At 36.4% G+C, this 26,398-nt stretch overlaps 1 protein-coding gene across 3 annotated transcripts in view; it reads right to left on the bottom strand.

The window, feature by feature from the left end:
• The window catches only part of LOC121317026 (phosphatidylinositol 3-kinase regulatory subunit alpha), a 42,465-nt gene extending 19,772 nt beyond the window's left edge, over window positions 1–22,693 (bottom strand). The window contains exons 1-2 of one of the 3 annotated variants that reach the window (XM_041252569.1): window positions 22,410–22,693; window positions 19,511–20,252 (exon numbers count right to left, since the gene is read on the bottom strand). In XM_041252569.1, coding sequence (XP_041108503.1) covers window positions 19,511–19,841 — 331 coding nt within the window. In that variant the 5' untranslated portion in view covers window positions 19,842–20,252; window positions 22,410–22,693. Of the gene's footprint in view, window positions 1–3,856; window positions 3,882–19,510; window positions 20,253–22,409 lie in introns of those variants that run through there. The other 2 variants (XM_041252578.1, XM_041252586.1) reach the window with 2 other exon arrangements.
• Window positions 22,694–26,398: the final 3,705 nt, after the last annotated feature.

The following is a 26,398-nucleotide window of genomic DNA, read 5'->3' as shown; positions in this document are numbered from 1 at the left end:
GTGCAAAGAAAATACAGTAAACAAACTAATATATATATAATATATATATATATATATATATATATATATATATATATATATATATATATATATATATATATATATATATATATATAGGTAGGTATTAGGGGTGACAGCGCCATCTACTGCAGGTTGCTCTTAACAGTGCTGCAACACAAGTAGTAAATGTATCCTGGGTAACCCTACAGTTGTAGTTGGTTGAGAGACACAGACAGGCCTATCTATCTATATAGTAAATATATAGATAGAGGGAAAAACTATAGTTATCAACAGGGGACTATAATGCCCAAAGCTGCAGGTAACTACACTTCTTCCCGAAGAGGCCACAGTTTCCCCACTATGAGCCAAGGTCTGCAGTCCATATTTGTTTTTATGCAGAAGTCAAGAAAGTAATGGTTTTTGAAGTCCTTAACGCAATCAAATATTGTAGAAGCATAAATTACACTAAAAATGATGGTTTATTAAACAGTCAAAATAGGTTAATGTAAACAAGGATTCTGACATTTAAAAAATAAATAGAATTACAATTAAATTTAGCCCCAAGCATTACTTTAAATTATTATCTTCCACGAGGTGTACCGTTGAAGGTTAAAATCATCTAGAGTTCAGGTTTAACCTTTCACACAGCAGGGGAAATTCTACACTGTCGTAAATCTGTCAGAAAGGCGCCTTCAGAGTTCTAGGAAACAGAGTTCCTGGAATCACATCCAACATATTTTTTGTAAAGGCATCAAGTTAATACTGGATGAGAAATAAAAAGGTTTGATGCATATGCTTTAAAAAAAAAAAAAAAATGGTACTACTATATTTTATGCATAAGAAACTGACCAATGCTTTTTTCCTGAAGTACATGTGACAGTTATTCAGATGTGACAGGAGAGGTGGAAAGGGGGAGATTGGATTGCTTCTTGGTAACAGCGAGACTTGATACACCTGCCACCAGGAGCATAGGATCAGTTGTCAAACAGAAAATGACAGAAATGCACAGACCTATCAGGTAATATTTCCCTTAGCTGTCCCTCCAAATCCAGACACCAAATGTTCTTTGCATCTCACCAGGATTCCAGCTTCCGACATGTGTGCACTGCTGGCTGTCACTTGCATAGAGCACCATCTGATTACAAACATCCACCTCATCCCAGTATCACAACCACATCTGTGTTATACCTGGATCAACACACACATTCTGCATGTGGAAAAGTCTAGAAACCATCGTCAATGTTTAAAAAAAAAAAAGACACACTCCAATTAGAATATGATACGTGCCAAATTCAGACAACTGTCCTCAAACAACTAAGGCTTTTAGAAAAGAAAACTAATGTTGTTTCAGCCACAGCTGGTCCAATAGTTACCAACCCCAAAAAATAAACCCTCGGCCGTGAACTGTCCACCTTGGTATTAATTCAACCACTACAATACAACAATTCCAGGATTTCCTAGTTAACACAACCTCAAACTGAATTTGATACCTTTCCATCTCGTAACACACTCCTACTGTAACATGAGCTCCTGCATTTCTTTGTTAAGTGTATATATTGTACACCTGCGCCCCTCTTACAAATTAGTTTCTTCAAACTGTACCGCAACTGCGAGCTGAATATGTGGACTGTCATAGCTGAGCCAAAAAAAAAAAAAAAAAAAAAAAGAGAAACTGCCTTCATGATTTTTTTTTTTTTTTTTTTTTTTTTTTTTTTAAAGATCAAAGTCTGACAAGAAATAACTTAACTAAAAAACTGGTTACAGCAACTCTCTCAATTCTTGGTTATTTAGTGCCACTAAAGGAAACACACACACGACTCAGCTCTACTTTATACCTGGACTGATGTGCTATGAGATTATATACTGAGTACACAGGCAGTACCAATTAAAAAAATAAATAAATAAAGTTTAAAAGTTAATGAATATATAAAAATAAAAAAAAACTAGGTCATTTCTAAAGAAAAGTAAACGCCCCACTCTTCATCCCATGCACCTGTTTTAGTAAATGAACAAAGGCAATACCATCATGCAATGTTATGTGCATCTGTGTTATTCAACCAGGGCACTGACTCCATTGCCTCAGGAGGCCAGTAGGTCAGCTTGCTAAAAACATTAAAAAGAACCCAGAAATAATTTTTTCAGAGGTAATTCTCAAGACAGCGTTCTCCACGTGGTCAATGTGTGAGGCAGCAATGTATCCTCGACTTTGATAGGTACAGGAGTGGTGTAGGATTGGGACGGGACAGTATAAAATTTGCACAGTATGGTAACCGTTAAAATAAATACCGTGGTAACCTTAATATCACAGTATACAGTACATCATGCAAGTTATCAAATAAAGGCTCAAAAGAAGAAAGACTAATGTAAATCACTTAAATTATGTAATTCACAAAAATAAAACCAACAAATCCTGCTTCCTTTCATGGAATGATTTAAACATTTGGTATTTAGTATTTTACTATGCCAAATGACTTGGTACGTTTTTTTTTTTATAAAGACAGAGTAATTAAAAAAAAATAACCTAGTTGTGCACTCAACATTATATTACAACAGTATTAAGATCTATTATTTGCTCAAAATGACGTGGTGGTGTAGTTTGTTAAAACATTGTAACGCATAAAATTAAACAAATAAATAAATCAATACTTTGTTTAGCCGATGGCAAATAGAATTGGGAAATGATCGGTCTTTTGCTTAACACAAACACGCAACACAGGTTATTATTTAAGAGCAGAGATGAGTTGTTTATTTTTTCAACTGGATAAATAAAATCCGTATAGCAAAAAAAAAAAAAAAAAAAAAAAAAAGGTGTTTTAATACTAAAACGTGTTATTGGATTTACATTTACGACATTGCACAACTAAGCTTCCAATGATTATTACACATGGAGTTAGTAAAAAGATTTCTTCACTGGCCTAAGTAAATTGGAATACTGTTACAACTAGTTTAAACAAAACTACTTTGTTAATAAGTAAGCTATCCTGCTGCAGTCCCTGGTCTGTGCTAGTTTTGTTTGAGACATTGGTCGTGTTCTTATAGTGCAGGTTTCCACAGTTCTGCACAGTGCTGTACAGAATCTCAGAGATGCGCTGTAGACATCACTCAAATATGTGCAGATTCTGCATAGCCCAGCACAGCTTTGAAATGTTATTGCGGGAGGCTGGCTGCGGCTGTGAACAAAAGGGGCGATGCAGAGATCACGAGTGACCTGCTAATCGTAATGCAAATAACCACTCAAACTACTGCTGCCACCTTGTTAGCAGAGGCGAACAATATTAAATTTTTATACAATAAAACTTTGAACAGCCTTGTCAACGCTATATTAAATAAATAATTTAAACAATGTACTAAATCTGTGATAAGGGATGTATGATTTTACGATAAAGTTAATGTTTATCAATTACATTAAACTGACTGTTGATAATCCAGACAAATGTAAATATAGGACATTAAAATGTATGCTATGCTGCAAGGTTTGGAGAAGGCATTTCTCTAAAAGCTGTGTGTGACGTCAGAAAGACAGCAGCCAAGAGCAGCCGGCGCAGCAAGCTCTGGGTAACAGAACGCAGCAATTGACCGTGTATTCTGTCATTGACCATTTCCTTCAAAAAACCATTATCAAAATACAGTATCAGTTCACAAAAAGATCTTCCTCAGACACTTTGCTAAGGCTGCAAGTACCATCGCTTGATTTAGAAGAAGCGTGTTTGCAGCTGAAAAAAGAAACAAACACTGTAAAACAGCTATGGCATCTCAATTGGCAATCCTCAATAACTAAGTGTAAATTACATGCCCAAGAATGACTGTAGGTTATACTTACATTTCTTTTGAAAAAATGCTGCAGGGAATAACGTACCTGGTTTCATGAAGTAGGCTTGCTTTGAAGACTTCCAAAACACTGAAACATTTCAGGAATAATCTTCCACCAAAACTATGTTACAGACGGGACATACTTTCGCTACAGTCCACCATAAGGCTTTCTTTGACAGTAATCATGATTTACTTGATTATTAAATTCCTTGGAAACTCTGTGTATATCCAATATCAACAACCTCCATAGGGTATTTATTAGGCCAACTGTAAAATCAGAAAAGGTCTTCTAACCAAGATTACATGTTACAGCTTCAGGACACTCGCCCTCCAGGACTATTTTTACAGAAGGCAGTGCTCACAACCAGTCAGGTAGGTCTACTCCAGTTTTCTGCCAATTACTGGGCTTAGTTTTCCTGGCAAGACGAGCAGGTTTCGGCACCAGTTGGGAGCAAAAAGGAATGCACCTTTAAGTTTGGCCCTTCTGCACTGAATACCAACGTAGCAACAGCATGCAAGGTGAGGCTGTGGCCCAGCTACTGTGGAAAAATACTAGGTATGGACACTCAAGCAACCAACTGGGGTCTCAAACAGATTATTTAAAATGACCCAAATACAAATGTGCTTAAAATAACTGTTGAATTATTTTATAGTTAAGAGTAATACACATTTCTAGTACAGACTATCTGTAGTAAATAACCTCTTATAAACAGAGCAGTATATTATTTATCCACATGGCGGCACTGTGTGCAACAAAGAGTAATTTATATAAAAAGGAAACATTTACTTATTTACTCCCCCTTAATGCTACTTCATTGATGCTACGTCAATGTCAGAAGCTGTGCTATTTTCCTTTTTTGCTTAACATTAAACTGCAGATGACTAATCTCAGCAAGCGCACAATAAAATATTCCCTGCATTTGCGTGCATTGCTCATTTTAATACTCCCTTTCTATGGTCTCTGCGACTTTACATTGCCAGTACAGTGACGTTAGAATGCCTGAGAATTAACAGTCGTCATTCACAGGCTGCCTTTCTTACGATAGTGGAGCACATGACTTTGAGGTTCAAAAGCGAGTCAGAGGTACATTAGTCTTCTGCAAAGCAGCCCCTGGGCGGGACAGAATCTAAAGCCAACGTGTACACAGTAATGAGGAATTGCTTCAGAACATTCATTTCCCATTTAAAGGATTACTATTTGCCAATGTATTATTATTATTATTAATTTAATTAATACACAGGTACACACAGGTGAAAAGCTGTATGCTCAGTGACTATTGCAATTAAGGAAATGCAAGTTTTCAGAAAGTTTCTAAAGTTACCTCTGAGCTGCACACATCTACACTAATGTGTCTACTACCTGTGTAGTAAAGTTTAGAAACCAGCTGCAAAGTGCACACTTTCTGCCCAATAAATAACTTGGGAGTAGCAACCTGCCACTTGTCTTTCTGGTGTTGCTGGTTTTGTTGTAACAACTGGATCAAATCCTTGGCCATTAAATATCTTTTTGTTTTGTTTTTTTAGGTTTTCTTACCTAAAATTTTGGAAGCACTAAATATGTAAAACTGAAAAGCTAAATTTCAAAGTTAATTCACTGAATTAATTTCACTTCCCTGTTTTACCCAGAGAGATGTAACTGTCTATGTTTGCAAAAACTAATTTTGTCTTCAGAGCTGCACTGCCCTAGGCTACAGATATACTGTAAACTTTGTCCAAAAGGAGGAAGTTTCTTTTTTTTTTTTTGTACTTCCTTAAACCGCTGAAGCATTTTTTTATCTGCAGATATTCTGTGCAATCCCAATGATCAAAAAAAGAAACAAGGACCAGGGGTCGCAAATGGAGATTAGACAAAGGAGCATTCAGAACAGAAAATAGGAGGCACTTTTTTACACAGAGAATTGAGGGTCTGGAATCAACTCCCCAGTAATGTTGTTGAAGCTGACACCCTGGGATCCTTCAAGAAGCTGCTTGATGAGATTCTGGGATCAATAAGCTACTAACAACCAAACAAGCAAGATGGGCCGAATGGCCTCCTCTCGTTTGTAAACTTTCTTATGTTCTTAATACCAGTAAGAAGCTAAAATTGCTTGCATTGCAATGCAGCTCTGGAAAGTGAAATGCCTCTTAAGCTTGGATATTGAGTACAAGGTTTCAACCTGGATTTTAATTTTTTTTTTTTATGTTTTTGCAATGCAATTCTCTGAAAATGCCCAGCTGTACTGTATCTGGAATGAGCGCAGACATCTGCAACAAACAAAGCCTCTTTTCATATGATCATACTGTAATATTAAAAAGGGGTCTTGGCAATACAATAGCTTTAAAAAAATAAACATAAAAAACAAGGTTATTTTTTTAAATTTGTTATTTAACTGAAACCACATAAAAAGATAATGGTGTGATACTGCACATTTGTTAAATCCTTTCTGTTTAATGTACATTTTAAAAGCAAAATAAAAAAGGTCAAAATGAACTGCAATAAAATGCAGTTTACTGGCCTCTTAACTATTCTACCAAAAAAGAATGTTAACATTACAAATGTAATAATGACTCAATTAGGAGGCACATGAAAACTTAATGGGGCTCAAGAATAAAAAACGAAATATAAAATAAAAATTAAAAAATGCAAATAATCCCTCCTATCACAAGTTAGGTGAAACTAGGGTTTACAGTACTTTACAGGTTTTTAAAATTTAAATAAATTTTAAAAGGAGATCCTTATTTGCAAAAAAAAAAAAAAAAACTCTGTCCATAGATAATTGTGGTGGGATCATAAGTACAGAAAATTCAAAATGAATAATTAGCACGGCAACAGCACAGTACCTTGCAGAAAGACTACGAATTTGCTTTTCCTATTCCTTAAATCTAGCAAGACTTAGACTTTTTTTTTTTATACTCACTAACAAATTATTTATTAATTCATTTAAAACATGCTTTCAAAAAGGTTGTAATTTTCCTGAAATCTCTATACAAAATCAATTCTAGACAACAGAAATTAAATCACAGCTTCTCAAAGGTGACATGTTTAACCGGAGTACTCATTTTCAATTATCAACAGCTCAGAACAAATCAAAAACACACACATTATTTAATATATATATATATATATATATATATATATATATATATATATATATATATATAATATATATATATATATTATATATCCCCCAACCCTGTGAACTTTGGCCCCCATTCTAACATGTTGGGTTCTGCTTTTCCTTATACATTGGGCCAGTTCTCTGCTACATACGCCTAATCCAGTCAGCAGACATGCTTTTCATCCAATAAGATTTGCCAATTTTAAACAGCAGTCTCTTGAGGCAATAAAGTAATGAAACACACATGTGCACACTCTCACGCACATATAGTCCAATAAAACACCAAACTCCAGAAAAGACCAGCAAACTAAATATATTCCTACATACCTCGGTTCCTTTTTGTGGTACGTTTCAAGATGTATTAGTTACAATTTTATTTATTTATCTATGTATGTATGTAGGTCCAAGGCAATCATGTTCTTGAAATGTCCCCCCTCAAAGAATAAACAGCATGTTATCATTTAAACAAACATCAAAGTACTGTACAAATATACTCAACACAAATACACACAGTTCATTTGCCCCTTTAAAATGGTTTTGGAATCCTGTAATTTACTTGTATTCAATATTATTTTACCACAATTATACTCTTCAAACTTAATGTAGCTTCTGGAATTCAAATCATAAAGCTTAATATAAGAACATCTTTAAAACTGCTTCATGCTTACCAGTGGCTACTGTGAGAACGTACTAGTAACAGAATCTCTAATCTATCCACAGATTCTTCTGTGCATTAATTGTCAAGTGCTTTCATTGAATGCTGCCTAAAGGAGAGCAAGAGTCCAGAAAGCTTTTAAAGTGGTCCTCTAATTTCTCTCGCTCCCCCTACATTCATAGACAATGCCCCAGGTACTCTGGATACATTTATAAAAGCCAAAACAAAACAACACACAAACCAGAGCAAATACCAAGCTAAACTATGCTCCACATTGCAATCGGAAGAACAATCTTCTGAAAGGTTCTGGTTTCTCTAACACAGTGCAGACTATGCTACTAACCACATTTTGTTCTAAGAACAGAGGTTAAACAGAATGCTCCAGCTGTTTAATAAAGGTAGGAAGGGGCACCAATCTCATCGTAGCACATAGGGCTGATGGGGGAGAATGTGGGATGAGTGTCCTCTGCTACACTAGCAGTGGTCTACTTGTAGTGTCTGACAAAGTACTCCATTAGTGCAATGGAGTTTTATTCCAGCAGCAAAGCAAGATCAACAAGGAAAAAAGAAATGTACTTTGATCATCAAGGCCCCTGCAACACAAGACTGGAAAATGTGTGTGGCATTGGTGACCGCACCTTTAATTGTGTACAGCTGTAATATGGGAAACAGCAAGCTGCAACTCCCATGCTCAACGTTAGTCAAGTCCTGATCCGAGAGCATTTATTTTTCAGTAAGAACAAGTTTAAATTGCATCGAGTTCATTCTGCTATTTTCAATATTAAATACACCACAGCAAGCACAATATTTTTCGATAATTGCATTAGCACAATATGAGAGCTACATTTAGTGAATGACATTTTATTGTATTGCAGTCAAGTAAGCTAGCTTGCTTCATCGACTAAAGAGATATTATCAACTCCTCATTGAACTGGGGAATCTGTGGCGCAATTAAATCTTCCTTAAACTCTTGACTGTAAACAAAGTTGAGGCTGCTATAGAAGATGCAACAGATGAAAAAAATCTGTTTGTGGGACTCGAAACTATTTATACACTCTACTTCCATTTTTGTTTAATTATGAAGCTTTTGGCTGCATTACAGCTCTTCATTATTTTCTCTTTTTCTCTTTAGATTTTTGTTGTTATAAATTTCTTGAATGCAATAATTTAAGCAATTTTTTTACACAACGGTACTCAGGCATGTTTGGTTACCAACTGTGGAATGAACCTGGAGTGTTCTGCTGGTAATAATATACAGCACCTCTCTGCACCTAAGTATTTTTATATCAGCTGACATCCCATCATGCCTTTCTTCTTAAAGGCATACAGCTAACTCATACATGAACCCCCAATATCTCTGACAAGCACTTGGGTACATATCTTAACAATATCATGACAAAAGGAATACGCTTTTTTTGGTGCACATGTATAGCTTATGTACTTTATATATCGCATTACAGTACAATAATGACAAAAATGGACTAAATGATAATGATGTATGTTGACAATGTTTATCTACATGCTCTCTGAAAGCTTCAAGGGATATAATGAGGTGCTTTGTTGGTGCTACAGTATAAGCCCCCTGATGCCAGTTTCATACAGAATGTTAACTGGTAAAACCTCTGCATTCCCAATTCTCCTGAAGGCTTTCTTAAAAGTAGAAAACAAACAAACAAAACACAATGAAACAAACCCTTTAATGCAGCTTAAAAAGGCAAAGTGTACAGCTAACAAGTGTTTCCTAATGAAGCAATAACCCTTTCACTGTATTTATGTAATACCAAGGAAAAGTATTTGTTTTGAAGTATTTGTTTTCACTTCATAATGAAAAAACACTCCTTTTTCAGATTGTTTGGATCTTTAACGGCTTTGAGAAAGAGGAATTACTGCATGTAAAAAACCTACTGCCTATCCAATTGAAACTTCAAAGGATGCACATCTGCAGGCTAAAACAAATGTATTGGTCCAGTACAGCATGCACTACAGGTATGGTGAAAACAAAGTGTTCCTCTGTGCTACTGAACATTCAGTTCTGTTGTAACATTCAGATAGACAGTTTTGGAATTGCAAGATTAGTCTCATATCTTTGCTTTACTTGAAAGTAACATTCTGTAGAAGCACCTGTAATAGCCCTCAATAAGCTGACATATCCACAAGGACAAAATCTCTGGCAGACACACACTCCTTTTTTTATTTCCATAACTGGCGTTTAACAACTGCACAATAAGTATATAAACTTTGTAGTTAAGAAAACTTCTAAATAGAAAACCACATCTAAAATGTATTTTCAGTAGGCTGGAGTAAACTCCAACAACGTAAGACAAAAAAAATACCCTGCACCTGAAACGTTTCACTGTATTTGCAAATATAAAAGAAAAAAATTGTTTAAAAAAAGTTTCCTTCTTAACGGAGGTTAATATTTGTATTACAGGACACATCACTGAAAAAGGCACTATACTGTCTGCACTCATCACATCCAGAGCTTCATCAGCACGTAATACTTCCACTGAAATCATCACATTGGAACAACCTAAAAGAAACTTGAAACAGGTTTATTAAGCACAAATTAATTTCTTTATCTGTACTGCAAGGGGAACAAGCATGGAAAACCTAGCGTCAACACCACAGTACACTGTATTACTGCAACAGGGAGATCCTAAAACTGCAAAGCAACCTTGTACATTCATAGCGATCAATAACAAATAAAGATCCTTTAACCTCTACCGTAGCACAAAACAACGTGCACTAGCTGTGCACCTGTTAAACGAAGACCACAGACCCAACTCACAGCTGCCTGGTCTGCTAACTACCATTAAGTGAAAGCAAACTTCCCAGCTGAAGCCTGGCAACCAGAATCTCTAAGAATATTATTCAATGCAGCAGATGTTCATGGTAACACTTGTGGGGCCCAGAAAAGGAGCAGGGACATTAGCTCAAACTCCAACTATGCAATGTGTAACATTGATGCAGAAGGCTGTGTGTGTTGATCTTTCCAGCTGAACTGCACATATGCTTGGAAGGAACATTCATTCAACTTGGGCACTGCACGAATGTTTAACACTAACCATATTTAAAACCACTGTACCTTGTATGCCAGTTTAAAAAATAAAAAAGTAAAATTTGCATGCTTTTTTTTTTTTTTTTTTTTTTTTTTTTTTACTTGTGTGAAATTTATTTTAAAAAAAATGTACGTGTTTTCACAGTTGGGTCGTCAGACCTCAAAAACTACACAGCCCCTTAAAAAAAAAAAAAAAAAAACCTTGAGATGGAAACTGGGGCTGGGTACTTCAGGGTAGCATCAAAGACAGATTTGTTACTGTATGGAGGCCTACATTCCAGCTGCATAAAGCATCCTCTGTATACTTTCCAAACTAAATTCTCTTCCTGTCATGGTCATGGATAGAGTGCAGCAAAAAACAAACAAAAAAAAAGCCTCCGAAAACAAAGCTTAGAAACATCTATCAGTAAGCCCCTCTACCATTCTGACAACAGAAATGTTAAGAATAACAGGCTGACAGCTTTTAACAGCCCTGCAGCAGCTTCTTTACAAGGCAAGTTTTGTTCTTATTTTGCTGACTGCGCAGCTGAAAAGCTAATCAAACAACAATCTGGAGTTTCACACTTTTCAGAAGTTCACTTACTACAATTCACAGTGATCTGAGATACTAGTGTTTGTGGAGCAGAGGTTTGATTTTATTTCCATTAAATTCTGGAACCATGTACATGAAACCGCACAGGGCTCTACAACAAAATGACAGGATATGAATATAGACTTACAATAAAGGATTTATTTATTTTTAAACTTTGCATCATTAGTGAACCCACGGGAGCACTAACGCTTTAAGCACCTTGAATTCAAGACTGATACATTACTGAAAACTGGATTCAAATTCGCTTCCAAAACTAACAGGATTTGTTCTCCAGACTGCTGCTACGATATGGTGTTAGTTTTTCTACTACAGTATTCCCCACATGGCTTTATACGAAGAATAATTGCAAACTAGCACTATTTTCATGCCAGTGCCATACAGAAACACAGAACAGATGCGATCACATTCATTTAGGGTTTAGCAGTTATATTCAAACACATGGACAAGGCAATCTGCACTATTTACAGACTTGATTTTTAAAACAATTGTTGATCCTTTTTAAATTCTGAACAACTAAAACCAAGTTAGTCCAAGATCTACACTGGATTTCACAATCTTATAAAAACCAAGCAAGCGTACTGTATCTGCACATACTACAATACGAGTGCTCGGCTATTTATATGCTTGTCAATGAAAGTGTGAACTCTCACAGAATCAACTGTAAAACTATTGAAAATAACATTCAGTTTTGAATGCCAAGGCTTACAATGTGATTGTAACAATAGTAGTCAACAACAGAGCACAATGCAATTAGAGTGATCAAGAGCAAGCACTGTAACGGGTCCATTAGCTCCCACAGTTAAACAGCAACGGGCAGGTACCTCCTTGTCCAATGATTCTGTCACACTCAGCAAAAGAATAACCTTTCCAAGTTGCATTACTAAAATAATGTGAAGTGCGAAATGACGTTACATAACAGGGGACTATACAGTATCTCTATTATCAGGCATACGCATACCCATACAAGTGTAATAATACTCACTGATGGTCATTCACAAACCGCTTTACTGGTTCAATGCCAGGCAGTGCAGCAGAAAGAACTAAATGGCTTTACTGTATGTTGAATTAAATGTTTACAGTCATTTAATATTACATTCAACAGATGGGTTCAGAATTTACTTCCAGTTCTGCAGGTCAAATACTATCATAATGTCAGCGATGGAATGCCAAACACTGGCAAGCACGCACAGTAACTCACCACAAGGGTCACTGAAACTAAAGCAGGTTGATAGATTTCTTGAGAAAACAAGAGGAAAAAAAAAAAAGTTTATAAAGTACTAAAGCAGTTTATCTTCACATCTGTAGTTCTGTACAGACAACCCCCATAGTTAAAAAATGCATGGTGCCACTGCTGCCTTAAAGCTCTGCAGAACTGAATAACATTATCAAAACATAAAAATGGGGTGGGTGGGGCAAGTGCTGCCAAAGCCTTCAATGAATCACAAATACTCTAGAAGAATTCAACACCCAGCCCCCTCCCAGCACAGGCCCCTCAGCGAGTGAACAGAGGCCCATTCTTTTCCTGATGCTACATTTACACTAGCTTCAAGCCTAGCTCTGCCACTCACACTTTGTAACACACTGCTCCTCACCCCCCAACTGTTAAAAGTTGGAAATTGAAAAGTGTAAAAGGGGTCCAATTTATCTGGTGCACTGGTTAGCCATAATCCAGGAACGATCCATTTCAAATTGCCATTGGACAACAAATTAAAAAAAAAAAAGGATACACAATTTTCATATCGTTGCCAACCACTAATTATGCATTACGGCATGACAAAATAAATTAAAAGTAATTTACTGAGGTGAGTTTTACTGGGTTAATTTGGTTGGACATCAAACTACAGTACCTTTGAATTGCAAGTTTTTACTTTCAGGGTTTGCGTAAAATAATGTAATTTGAGCATAAACTGTCCTGTAACAGCGAACCAATCCACACAAATTATGATATTTCCAATTTAACTTTCATAAATACATAGCTAATTTTACCAAACAAATACAGACATGACACTTCATGAAGATACTGCAGGCCCTTGACAGCTGCACTAAAATGTGACCGGATTCTGGAAGGTGTACAGGCACATGCTGTTCTCCCTCCACCCCAACCCCCTAGGCACTTGGAATTCCATTTGGTAAGCACTTCACATTTGTAGACACATTTTCGCCCCCTCACCCACAAAACAATGAAGGTACGGGGACGCTACATAAAAGGTAGGGATTCCAAAAGGTACATTTAATTAGCATTTTCTTATTTTATTTTTGCCAAGCAGGATTTGGAAATATTAAAAAAGGATACTTAACACCAACAACAATAAAACACGGGGGCATATAATAGGATTTAAATGAAAATCTATTTTTCGATCGATTCCATTCCTCATTATATACATCAATATAAACACTGGATAATCAATTCAATAATTATATTTTTGTAACGTGCACTGTTAATAACATTAATAAGTTTATCAACAAAACTGCACCGAACGCCCTGCCTTGCTATTTACAGTATTTCTTCCAGACAAGCAGTGGGCGTGGTCTTCTTTTCCTGCTGGTGTTAACTAGCATCTGATTTTCTGGTCCCATCCTGACAAAGAATCCATTTTGAAAATGCTTTGCAAGTACAACCCCCTGTGTATTATGATGTTAACAAACAAAAAAGCTTGTCGCCTTGAATCCAGAGCAGGACAACAGGCTTGTATTCCTGTCAAACAGCCTGTAAATACATTGCGCACATTGAAGAAAACTAGCTGTTCACAGTTTGGTGTTTCAAAATGAACCGTTATATAATATGTAACAATATTCACAAATATTCCATCATTGATGGAGTAATGATCAGCTTGACCTATAGCAGGTATGCATGTTAAGTAAATCATTATTACTATTATTATTATAGGCAGATAATTCTGCATTGTGTGTTTCACAGACAGTGAAGTTTAGGTGGTAAAGTGTTAACAAGATGCAATGTTTGGTGCTGCAGCCGTCACAAAATAAGGGACTTTTCATAAACGTGTCTCTAGTTAATATAGATTACATTCCAAAGTACTATAATCTATTTGGAATAAATATTTTATTCCCCTGTAGTATGTTAAACTTGCTTTAGGCTTGTTGCTAATGTGGTGCACAAGCTTTTACTCAACAGCAATGATATTAAAATAATCACGTGGGGAGAGGAATGGAGCGAAATGTATGTGGGCGGTACAACTTTCGATATTTATTTGAACGATTCGATTTTGTGTGCCCAATTAATCGACTGCTATCTGGATGCCGACAGCCCTAGCGTACAATAATAGAAAGGATTACGGACACCAACCAATTCTAGTGGGCGTTATCCAAAACGACGAACACAAACAGCCATTTAAAAACAAAACAGTTTTGTAAAAAAAACTGTTCATATATTTACTTCCACCATGTATCAACTTATGGAAAGACTCTTCTGAATAATACTCTGTGTATTTGGGGGGGGAGGGGGGGGTAGAGTAATGTAGTTCCTCAGGTAAGGCACATAATGCAGGTCAGAGAGGGAGAAGTGGAGAGCTGCAGTCTGTACAGAACAGGACCGACTGCACAGTACAAGGAACGTTCCACTTCCCTCCATGTGACCTCACCGCTAGTCAGAGAAAATGCAGTGGCCTTTTAAGCTTACATTTCCATTACATGTACATTACTCTGCAGAAAAATCACCATACACTGCAAAATCCTTTGTGGAGGGAAGAAATGGAATTTGACCTTCTTTTTCTGCTTTTTGAACAAAAGAGGGCCTCTAAAGCGCACGCAATGCCGGTCAAGCTGTGGGGTTGATAGGGGAATTCAGATGGAAGTGTGGAATCAAAGTTTCCTGTTTATATCCATATTATTCTTAGAGTAGGGTACCATCAGTAAAAAGTCAATCTGTTCAAAACCCTTTCATGAAAAAGAACTTCCTTCATGGTAATTGGTTGCCATATTAGCCTCTCGCACATCTGCAACAGGGCAGCATGCAATTTTACACAACCACAATTTAGTATTGCACAACCTATTGCTTGAAGGAAAATAAACGAATTACATTCATGAAAACAAATAACATTCCTGTTGTACATTCACCTTAAAAAAAGGCAAACTAAGCTGCGTGTGACAAACTTAAAAAGGGTGCTTTACTCTACTAAGTCATCTTTAAAAGTATGGCACCAATCACGTAACCTAATAACTAGGAGGAGGGCAACGAAATGAAAATTGTCTATCAATATCGTGCATGAATTTCAATATCGATACCTACACTGCAGCACAACGACGGTAAAATGCTGAACACTGTTCTGCAATATAACAGCAATGATTAAGGTACACTCCAGTCCTGTAGGTGGCAGCAATAAGCCCCATACTTGGCTTAAGCAGTTAAATTAACCCTTAACAGTCCATTTATTCAGCGCCTGTCAATTTATTTTCACACGCACTATTTAAAACTAATTTCATTCAAAGCAAAACATGTTTAAAAAGGCACTGCATATCAACAGGACACTCAGTACTGCATCTCTAGCCCCGCCCCACCCCTTGTTCGCTGTACTTATTACATAACTCTTCATTGTGGTGCATACTGATAAATCATCTCCTGAACACTCGTTTTATCACCAAACTCCTCAATAATGTGACCCAAGTCATTATTTTATTACATAACATCTTAAAAAGCTCTGCAAATGTCTGTGATATTCTTTGAGCGCTGGATGAGGAAGCTGCTATCGTGTGTTTGTCCGTGTTACGTCTGTGGTGCTGGGACTACGTGTATTGCAAAGATCCACGCTTTTTTTTTGGCTTCTCTCTGTCTCACTCAGCCATTGAAAGGTTATCTCGTCTTTATGTGCTTGACGTATTTTTGATGATGTCGGACAGGTTCTGACATCGGACCGGAAAGTGGAAATTGTAATGTTGGACCTGGTCCGACGTAGGACCGCAAATACATAACCGATCTGAAGAACCGTACTGAAAAACATTTTCATTATTCCAGCTCAAACGCATCCAGAATTCAAAGAATCCACACTGATACAACGCACTAATGTAATTAAAATTACATTAGCAGTCAGTTTATAAGAACTACTCTCCAAACAATTCCAATTATTTTCTTTTGCTATGTGTTTGTAATGTCAAATAAAGACAAGGTAACAGCAGAAATCAGCATAATGGCCCGCTGTTTTAGATCCCTGAAGAAGAATGAGAAGCACGTAGTTTAAGAGTAGGGTGGAAAGTCCCCCGTTCTAGTTCTATTTTTGTTCTTTGCATTACCATAAGCATTATGTCTAATGCTTCTAATAGGGCCTACATCTAATACCACACAATACTAAACACAATTTATCTCTTGGAATATTATTATTTCAAATAACCCGCTCATGCCGGAGCTTGAGACACCGGTATCCTGAAAGGTGAAGTCACTTGGTGCAAGCAGTGTACGTAGTGGTTAACTAATACTTTTGTGTGTGGTGTTTGCCCATGAGACTGACCATGATTGGCATGCATAGGGTTTGTTGTATATTAATATAAAATAAAACTTGACTATACTGTTTGTTTTTATTGCTAATACTGCTAAAAATACAATGTCTCTGTGAGTATACGTTTATTTATTTATTTTTTAAATCCCATGATATTACGTTATGGAGATTATCGATATCATATCAAAATAAATATCAGTGCCAATCCCTAATAATAACATTGTCCTCCGTTCAGATTTGTATTTTCATTTCATAAACACCACCCCCCACCCATACCAAGCAATTCAAATATTTTGCCCTGCTTAAGCCTGCAGTACGATTGCATAGTTCTTTGTTGCACTCTTGCCAAAGGCTAATGGTTATGTAAATGGAGAAGTCTCACGGATCAGTGGCAGTACAGAGCAAACATCTGTGTCTTCAGAACAGCAGAGAAATGGCTATGGACTGTAAATGGAACCATAGAAGGCTCTGACTGCTGGTGTCACAGGAATCAATCCCCCACCTTTATTTCCTTCCTCAACACTAGGTAGCAGGGAGGACAGGGCTGTGTATTTTGAAAACCTACCTCTAAAAAACAAAGTTATTTTCACACAAACTATTCTGTTCAGGCCATCATGCATTAAAAAGGATAACAAAAATAAACCTCAGCTAAAACAAAGTCTAAATTGACTCAAACGATAAAACAGCTGCTGACTATAGATTTATTTGCGGTTGACAAACATACAGTTGCTCTCTAATCTTTGTTTTTATATCAAGCTATTTATTTGCCACGCAGACTTTCAGCATTTGACTTCAATTCCCAACAAATCGCAAACGAGAACTAAACAGGCAAAAATCATCTAATACAAAAAAAAAAACATTAATAAAAAATAAGACATTACTGACAAAAACCTATAAACCCAGATACCAGAAAAATGTATTTATGATTGAGAGAGAGAGAGAGAATTTGCCACCATCTGTAGTTTAGCATTACAGTAAGTGCATTTAAAAAAAAATAAATAAATGAAAAAAAAAATCTCAAACAAAATGTTAGAATGTTTAGAAAAAAAATAAAAAAGCAGGCCACTACAAGGATCTGCATTTTGAAATTGAGAACAATCACTTTTTGCAACAGGGGAAAAAAAAAAAAAACTTTGTATATGTTTCTCATTCCATTTAAATAATAATCTCTCAAGATTATCAACTTTTTCCATTCCATCACTGAACCCAAATGCTAAGGCTGGAGATGATGTTATCTTAATTTCTGGACATTATTTAAATGAACCATTCTTTCAGCCACTTTCTGGAGGGTACATTTTGTACACTAAGAATAGGTTTCTAAGATTTAATAAGTTAACTTTTCTGATTGTCAGCCTTGATGTGTCATGTGACGCTACATTGCCCAAGGTATAGTTCATAAGACAGGATTTACGCATTTATGCAGAGGAAAGTATTACAAAGGCTACACATGCTGTACATTAACAATTATACCCAGAAGAAATGTATTTTGACAATTTCATTGAAAATATATGAATCCCATCATCACCTAATGCTGGTGCTCCCCAATGGCAAAATGAAACCTGCAAGAAGATAAGGCAATCTGCAGTAGAACAGGTTCTGATGACCATTAATTAGGCTAGAGGGAATCCATACAGACTGCTTAACACTGAAACAGTGCTCACAGTGATGGAGCAACTCATATTGAACTGCAGTTAAAACATATACTTTGAGAAGCAAAAAAAAACCCTTAAGAAATTCTGATACCTGAAGTTGTTTTTGCACAGATAAACTTATAAAAAAAAAACTAAACTGAACATTGTGGTACTGTGGTCCGAGACCCCAAAACCTCAAATTAGCACAAATTCCTACATCGCCTGATTGCATTGCAGTGTGGACCCATTTGTATTTCTTTCACATGCTAGAAATGTATTTGAATACAGAATAGTGAGCCACAATTCACTTGCAGGGTAGTAAAACAAATAATTTAGTATTTCTCTCTTTTTTTTTTAAAGAAATACATTGCAAGAACAGAGAATGGAAGTTAGTTTGTGGATCTGTAATGCTGAATCCAGAGCAGAAACAGAAACTAAAAACAGGCAAAGCAGCAAATACATTTTGAGAGCTCACAGGAAGAAACTCACGTCGACTTCAAGGTTGGGCCTTATTTCCCCAAGGGGAAGCAAGCATTTGGGGTTACAGCCATCTAGGGGCTGCTATGGAAACACTCCAACAACAAGCAACACTTCCAGAAAGCAGTAAATTAGTTAAAAAACAAAACAGTTGTAATTATAATGTGGACACAAAAAAACAAAAAAAAATGTATTTGCTGCACTCAGTAAATTAGAAATAATTTGCAGCAAATCAATCAGCAAAGAAGAAAGAGAACACACATCATTTTAAACAGTGGCTACTATGAGTACGGTTATTTATAATGATGTGGGTATCTGAGGTTTGGTATGTTCGTTTTATTTTTTGTTTGTTTAACCAATTAAATACATTTAATGACAAAAAGCTGAAATCCAGCACACATTTCTACAAATGAAATGAAACTAGACGACTACAGTAGGAGAGTTTTTCAAGCCCTGCAATAAATTTCCATTTAACTAAAATGATGCCTCGGGCAGCAGGTGTAATTGCTCTAGCCACAGGAGTCTTTGCAACTGCAATAAGGAAAAAGGGAAGACTCGATCATTATCCATATTAAAATGGAATTTGACATCAATTGAAAAGAAAGGATACATGAACTATGCGGCGTGCCACTTGGCTGAATGACGTCACTTGGATCCTGACTGTCCAGGCAGGAAGGACCAGTGCAGGTTATCAGCTGATATACAAGGAAAGAATGTAACAGAGGATAATTCCCAGACATACCTTGCTCCGAATCACAGTCAGCTTTATCTGGCCCAGGGGCCACCGGCAGTGGCCTCGGAGGTCGAGGTTTGGGTGTGGGAGGCGAAATCCTCCTCTTGCCCATGAACTCAACATAGGTTCCTGGGAAGTCGCCTTTTTCCTGTGTGGTTTCATTAAACCCCGCAAGCCATCCAATTTCTTCAGGTCTCTCTTCCATTCCATCACTGTACCCAAGCGCCACCAAAGCCCCCTTATTCACAATCAATATGTCTCCTACATGCAGATCAATATCTTCCTCTCTTTCTTTTTTGTATTCATACAGGGCCCTGTATTGGTATCCTTCCGCACTCATTTTGAAAACTGAAGTGTCAGATATTATTAAACCAAAAAATATAGCAACACATAAGTGATTTGTCCTGACTGCTGGGTTTCTTTTTTTTTTTTTTACCCTCCCAATTATATACACATATAATTAAATATGAATCTGAAAATCAGATATGAAAAATCCAACACACGTGTCACGTGGCTTGTAAAAAGGGTTGACGTCCTCGATATTCTTTTTTTGCAAAATGTCCTTTCTGGATTGGGTTGGGTTATTTTTCTTTTCTACTTCCTCTTTTCCTGCAGCTCAGGAATCTGTCAAAGCCTCAAAGTGTAGCTTGGTTTTTGAGTTCTGCAGTCTGTTGCACCTTCATGGTGCTTCAGACACTATATGCCCATCTGTCTAATGCCTTCTGCAGCCGCACTCCATCACTCGCCTGACCTAGAAAACAAACCAGCCCTTAATACAAGTAGCATTAAAGAAACACTGCACAATTAACAGCACAATAATCAATCAAGGCAAAAGGGACATATGGGTCCCACAAATAATTACACTAACTTTCTTATTTTTGCAACATGCATGGAACAGGGTTTACTGACAGGGTGGATCTGGTCATCCAAATGATCAGTTTCCTTGTGATACTTGAATCACTCAAATGTATTTTATATAGAAACCATTTGAACAACTACTCAATTCCCTGTGTACCTTAAGGGGTTTAGACATTTTCTTCACTGGTAGAGCAATTTGCAGTAGCATGTTATAAATTCCCCAATAAATGTAAAACTTGATTGGTATTAATAAGGTCACGCTGTAAAAATAACTGATTCCCCATGTAACGTTTATTTCAAAATTAAGTTTTAAAAAAAGACTGCTTAAATGGTGGTGTCAACTTAGAATGGGAAAGCCAGTTAGGCGCACATTCCTGAATGTTAATCACACAGACCCCATTATCACATTACTGTATGCAGGAAAAAAAACAACTAAAAAACACAATTTCCAGAAGATGCACAAGGATATGCTGGAGAATTAAACTGCTTGCCGGCATTTCAAGGGAATTTACCCCTGCTTGGGAAACAACACACAACAGCAACATAACCCAAATAATCTGAATACTGTACACTGACCTAAACACTGGTCAGTACTTTTTAAAAAACAACTCATCTGAATGCATGCAACACCACCCCTTTCCCTTCTAACATCAATACCAAAAACCCTTGGGCTGCCCCACATGTGGCAACTAAACACATTTGGATTATTGAAGGATTATTAGATGTCCCACCCCAATTTACTTGTTGAATCAGACGGCCAAGCATGTGGGGGTTGGTGGGGGGGAAGGATCTATCTAATTCAAATGATCATTAAAAATGTTCCAAAAATAAAATGCAAATATTTATTTAAATGTAACAGCAGTTTAAGGAAAAAAAAAGAAGCTTGCTTTAAGAGTCGTATCATGACATAATATAACACAAACAATTAAATATCTCATTAAGGAAGACATTGAAGAAATTAGCAGACCTATTCTTCTAAAGGCCGTGAGGGTTACAGTTCACATTACAACTGCTTAGCGTGCTTTTAAAATCGAATGAAAGACAGGTCTTATTTGTAACTCACACACTAGACTGGCTGGGAGTTACTGAACAGTATGTGGCAACACGCTTCAGAAGAGTGAAGGAAAAACAATGTCTTTTTACATCATTGGTTGGAATCCGCTGATCGGTTTAATTTCCAGCACTTATTTAATTAGTGCTTGCATTAGACAGCATTAAATTCATTTAAGAGATATAGCTGGCAATAAAACCAGTAAATGAACATGCTGCTATGTAGATGGTTAGACAAAGATTAGGTTAACTGAAATTACTGTAACTGTACCCCTTCGTACATTTATTCTCTCAAATTCCACTAATGTTTTGCCAGATAAAACTTGAAATACTGATGTGAAGTTGTACTAATTAATTAATTAATTAAATACCACCAGGGTCCAAGATTAATCAACACAGCAAGAGAGATAATAATAGTCTAAGATCGACAGGTTTCATTACAATTCCAATGGTATAGGCTACGTTATGGATCTGGGCCACATTTCAATTATGACTGTCTGTGCTTGGGCTGCCTTATGTGCTCAGACTCTTATCGATGTTCGAGGTAGAATTAAATCTCTACCGATTCTATACAACAATAGACTTAAACGTCTGTATTTTGGTTCTCTATAACTCCGATTTAAAAATGAAAAAAAACGATAGCAAACTGTATTATTCACGATAGAAAGTAACGTCCATTGTTGTGTTATTACCGTTTTGTTCCGTTTCATGTATCACTGTACTGTATGCACACGGTAGTAACTTACAATGCACTATTCTCTTTTCCCACTAAGATTTGGACAAAGGAAGTATTTTTATAGAATAGACTGCTAAAATACTTTACAGCCCATTATACACACACTTGTATATCACCGTATATTTAATACAGTATTAAATGCCTACGCTGAAACAACAATAATCGTTGTAAAACCTAGCTGTCTAAACTGTCAACAACTGTAGAAAATAAAATGTCCTTTCCCCCTATACTGGCCGATGAATCCAAAGATTACCACAAACTCACTTGCCTGCAAAAGCGTCGTCCGACGGAATGATCCTTCCTTTACGCCTATGCAATTCCTTCTTAAAAAAAACTCCACACAATTTTTCTGCCGGAAATTTTGAACGCCAAAAAAATAAATACCAGTGAGGATTTTGTCTTGTAATCAATTCCGAGTGTTTAAAAATCAATAAAGCAAACAAAAACTCACACACCAAGTGGTGTTACTGTTTTCTTTCTGCCTTCAACGACCCACAGCTCACCCAAACCAAACCCAACCACATTTCAACTACACCGACCATCAAACAGCTTCAATGAGAGACTGCTAGACCACGCCCACAAGCAGTGAACTGGCTCTGCCTAGCTAAAACTGGAGCGCTGGGAGATCGGCTAAGCCTTCCCCCTGCCTGTGACGCCGCAATCGCAATTGAAATATCCCAGCGGATGCATCTGCTATTAAAACGGCTCTCAAAAAACTTAGACCTTAGACTTTTACATCTCTTATTAATACTATACAAGCTAAATATCATTCACGAATCAAAATGACCAGACACTGTTCCTAATGCATAGTTTTTGTTTGTTTTTTTGTTTGTTTGTTTTTTCCAGAATAACTTATACAGTCTTTAAAAAGTACAAAAAGCCTAACAAGTTCAACTTTAATGAAAATAATACCATCTTTAATATAAAACCCTAGCAGTATTCTTTTTATGTATTTATTTATTTTAATCAATTTTGTTGTGTATTGACTTTGCTTTCAAACTGTTTTAATGTACGATCTGTTCTTCATACGTGCAAACCTATTGATTTTTTTTTTTTTTTAAATCTGTGTATCCCTTATTAAAACGAACAAATAACATGGTCTGGTGATAAAGGCCCTGATGCTACCAAGAGTTAAGAAAATCGATTTTGAAACTATGGTTTTTCACTCCTGTAGTGCAGCCCTAGTGAAACTGAGTTGCAGATTGCTGTTTTTCTTCTATTTGAGTCTACACTTGAACAGGAATAATACAATTATTTTTAATATACAATATGATAAGTATATAAATGTCAAAAGCTTTTTCGTGCTACGACTTTCTCTATGTGTATGTATGTATTATTTCACTTTGGTCCTCTTTTAGCTGCAATAGTAACAGTTCCATGTTAAAATGTATACAGTCCTAGTTTCTTGTTGTGTTTGACAACTAGACCACCAGCTTTTACAATCATGTTTGCTTTTCTGTAAATTATATGTATATATTTCCTTATAATTTAAAGTATCAATACAAGCAACACTCTGACAATGAATAGATCTACAAGCATAACCATTTGCAAACTGCACGCTACATATTATCAGGATAGTGGTTGATAAAACATTGGTTAGTAAGTGTTTGTTTTGAGCATACAGAAAAAAAAAACGTATTATTCCCTGTATTGTACTGCATAGTTAGATATTGCTATATACCAAAATTTCCAGGCTTAGAATGTGATTTAAAATGAGAAATTAGAAAAACGTACAGTAAAACCCCATAAATTTCTACATTAAGCTCATTTTTGTCCTGTATAGAAGATTTTCGGAAAATAATTGCAAATCCATGTGGCCGCGCAGCAACTTCCCACTAACTTGTCAGCGGGAGAGTGGGACTGGAGGAATGTGCATGAAAGTTACTTGTAGACTGCTGTTGGCACTGATGTAAAATGTAAGCAATGTGTTGACTGGGGTAAAAAAAAAAAAAAAAAAAAATTTTAGCATTGAAATTCTAACTTGAAAAAAGAATGGTAATAAAGCTGTACTGCATCTTTAAGCATAGCCACGTGTTACTTTTAGCTGCAGACGTATCCTGGTTACTTCATTTCATGAATCCCCCCACCCTTTATATTCTCCGCATCAGGGCAAAAGCATGAATGGGACCGTCATCAGTGATGGCAGACACCAGGCTCAGGTCATGTGTAGTAATGAGCATTGTCAGCTCACAGCCCACATTAAGTGCTTGCTTCTCCTGTTGCATGAGTCAGGCTTCCGGGGTGATACTACCATGTAGGCCGGAACACAGGGGGGAGGAATTTGATAGGCCTTCTTTTCAGGCAGACCTTTGATTATACAACCCAAAGTAACCAGCTGACAGAGCGGTCTCTATACACCACCACATTCTGTGAAGTTTCACTCTCTCCAGTTGGCCCCAACAATGCTACAGCATTAAAAGAGATAACAACGAAATTAAGGAAACAAAACACAAAGTATTAATTTCAATAAAAAAATATAGACTATCATTGATATGGGAGAGTATTTATTTTAGTTTTTCACTGGTATTTGTCATAGAAATTAATAAGTGAATAAAAAGAAAAGAATAAGGAGATCATTCATTTCTTAGACTTTCACATCCCTGTCTGACCTAAAGAATATGGTAGGAATTAGGCACTTTAGACTGAATTGCAATGTTCAAAATGTGCAAGGCTTGCCAGCATGACCAATGCGGAATGCCATTTTAAACAATGTCTTCCTTTAAGTCTATTGAGAATGCAATGAGATCACTGTACTCTGAGTTTTGTTTTCCCATTTTCACCATTCAGTAAGTAATATCAGTATTTAAAAACTTCCTCACAGTATGGATTTTTTAAAGACCTTCTAGCAGTTACACTGCATTTATGTTTGTCCACACATACACTGCTGTATCTTCAGCAGCAAATCCAATAAAATATAAATAACTTAGGCACTGGTATTATCTTTGGGTTAGGAGGATGCAAACAATGGCATGCTTCAAATTGTATGCCTAGTTCCCTCTTACTTAGAGAAGTGATTTGCAGAAGCAAACATGGTCTCCTTTAATATTTGCTTATGAATACCTGTAATGGAGTCACATGATAAGTAGTAGCTTCCTCAATCCCTTCACAGAGTGGACAAAAGCATGATCAGTTAAAGGTGTATTTTAAGGTGGCCCAAAAAGCCAATACAGAGGTGCAGTGGGAACAAACAGGAATGCATGTTAAATTGCAAGACAATCCAAAACATTGACTTAATCTACATGGCATAGTTTTCTGTAGTTATACTAGTTACTTTTGATGGCATGTTGATCAAACAGTAAGTTGTGAAATGTTTGTAGAAAGGCAAGACAATGGTCCTCGTTTTCTTGGTTACATATGGTATTGATATTTCAACTTGTCTGACAGACACTTCCATTTCCCTTTCAAAACTCAAAGAAACCTTTGATTTTATTAGGACTGTTTTGGAAAATGGGCTGGATCAAAACTAAATGTGATCACGTCAATGGTGGATGGTCAAAAAACAATACAGAAGTCAATCACCTGACAATTCTCTTGTATTGAAAAGAAAAGTTAGTCAAAAGTATAAAACTGAGTTTGCAATTTGAAAATGTAAATAAAGCTAATGTCAGGGGTTATGTTTGCGTGACTTTACAGGCAAGTATTCTTTATAATAATCTTCTCTTCTGTACCCCCCAGGTTGTTTGGATCTCAAGACTGACCACCAGACCATCCCAGGAGGGCACAGGAACCACACAGACAGGTAAATAAAATAGCTGTTCTTTATTATGTCAAACAAAGTCAAAAGAACACAGTTTTCACAAAAAAAAGTCACTTATATTTTTCCCAGGGATGCTATAATTTTATATCCACACAGTAAGTATTCAGATAAGTAAACAATATAGTTCTGTCCCACCAGAGGATGTCAAAATGTCCCACACTGTTTAGAAGGTAGATTAATTAACTAAAACAGTGTACAATAAAACCACCACTGAATAAAACTATTAAAACTTTGGTCATTTGTGACACTAACAGACTTGGATACTATGTACAGTAGTCAAGAGAAAATGAATACTGACTGTATTATTCCAGACCTATGTGTAGCATTGTTAACTTGGAAAAACTCAAATTAAGCACAGCAGCATCCTCATTTTTATTATTTTTGTTGGGGTGTTTTTTGTTTGTTTTTCATTCTGGGTGGATGTTAAAAGTCTTTCAGTATTTCTTACTTCCGCCTTATTGAGTGTTAATTAGTTATCATCAAATCAAATAAATTT

This window comes from Polyodon spathula, chromosome 1 (assembly GCF_017654505.1).
Source record: "Polyodon spathula isolate WHYD16114869_AA chromosome 1, ASM1765450v1, whole genome shotgun sequence".
NCBI lineage: Eukaryota > Metazoa > Chordata > Actinopteri > Acipenseriformes > Polyodontidae > Polyodon > Polyodon spathula.
This window is presented reverse-complemented; position numbering and strand designations above follow the sequence as displayed.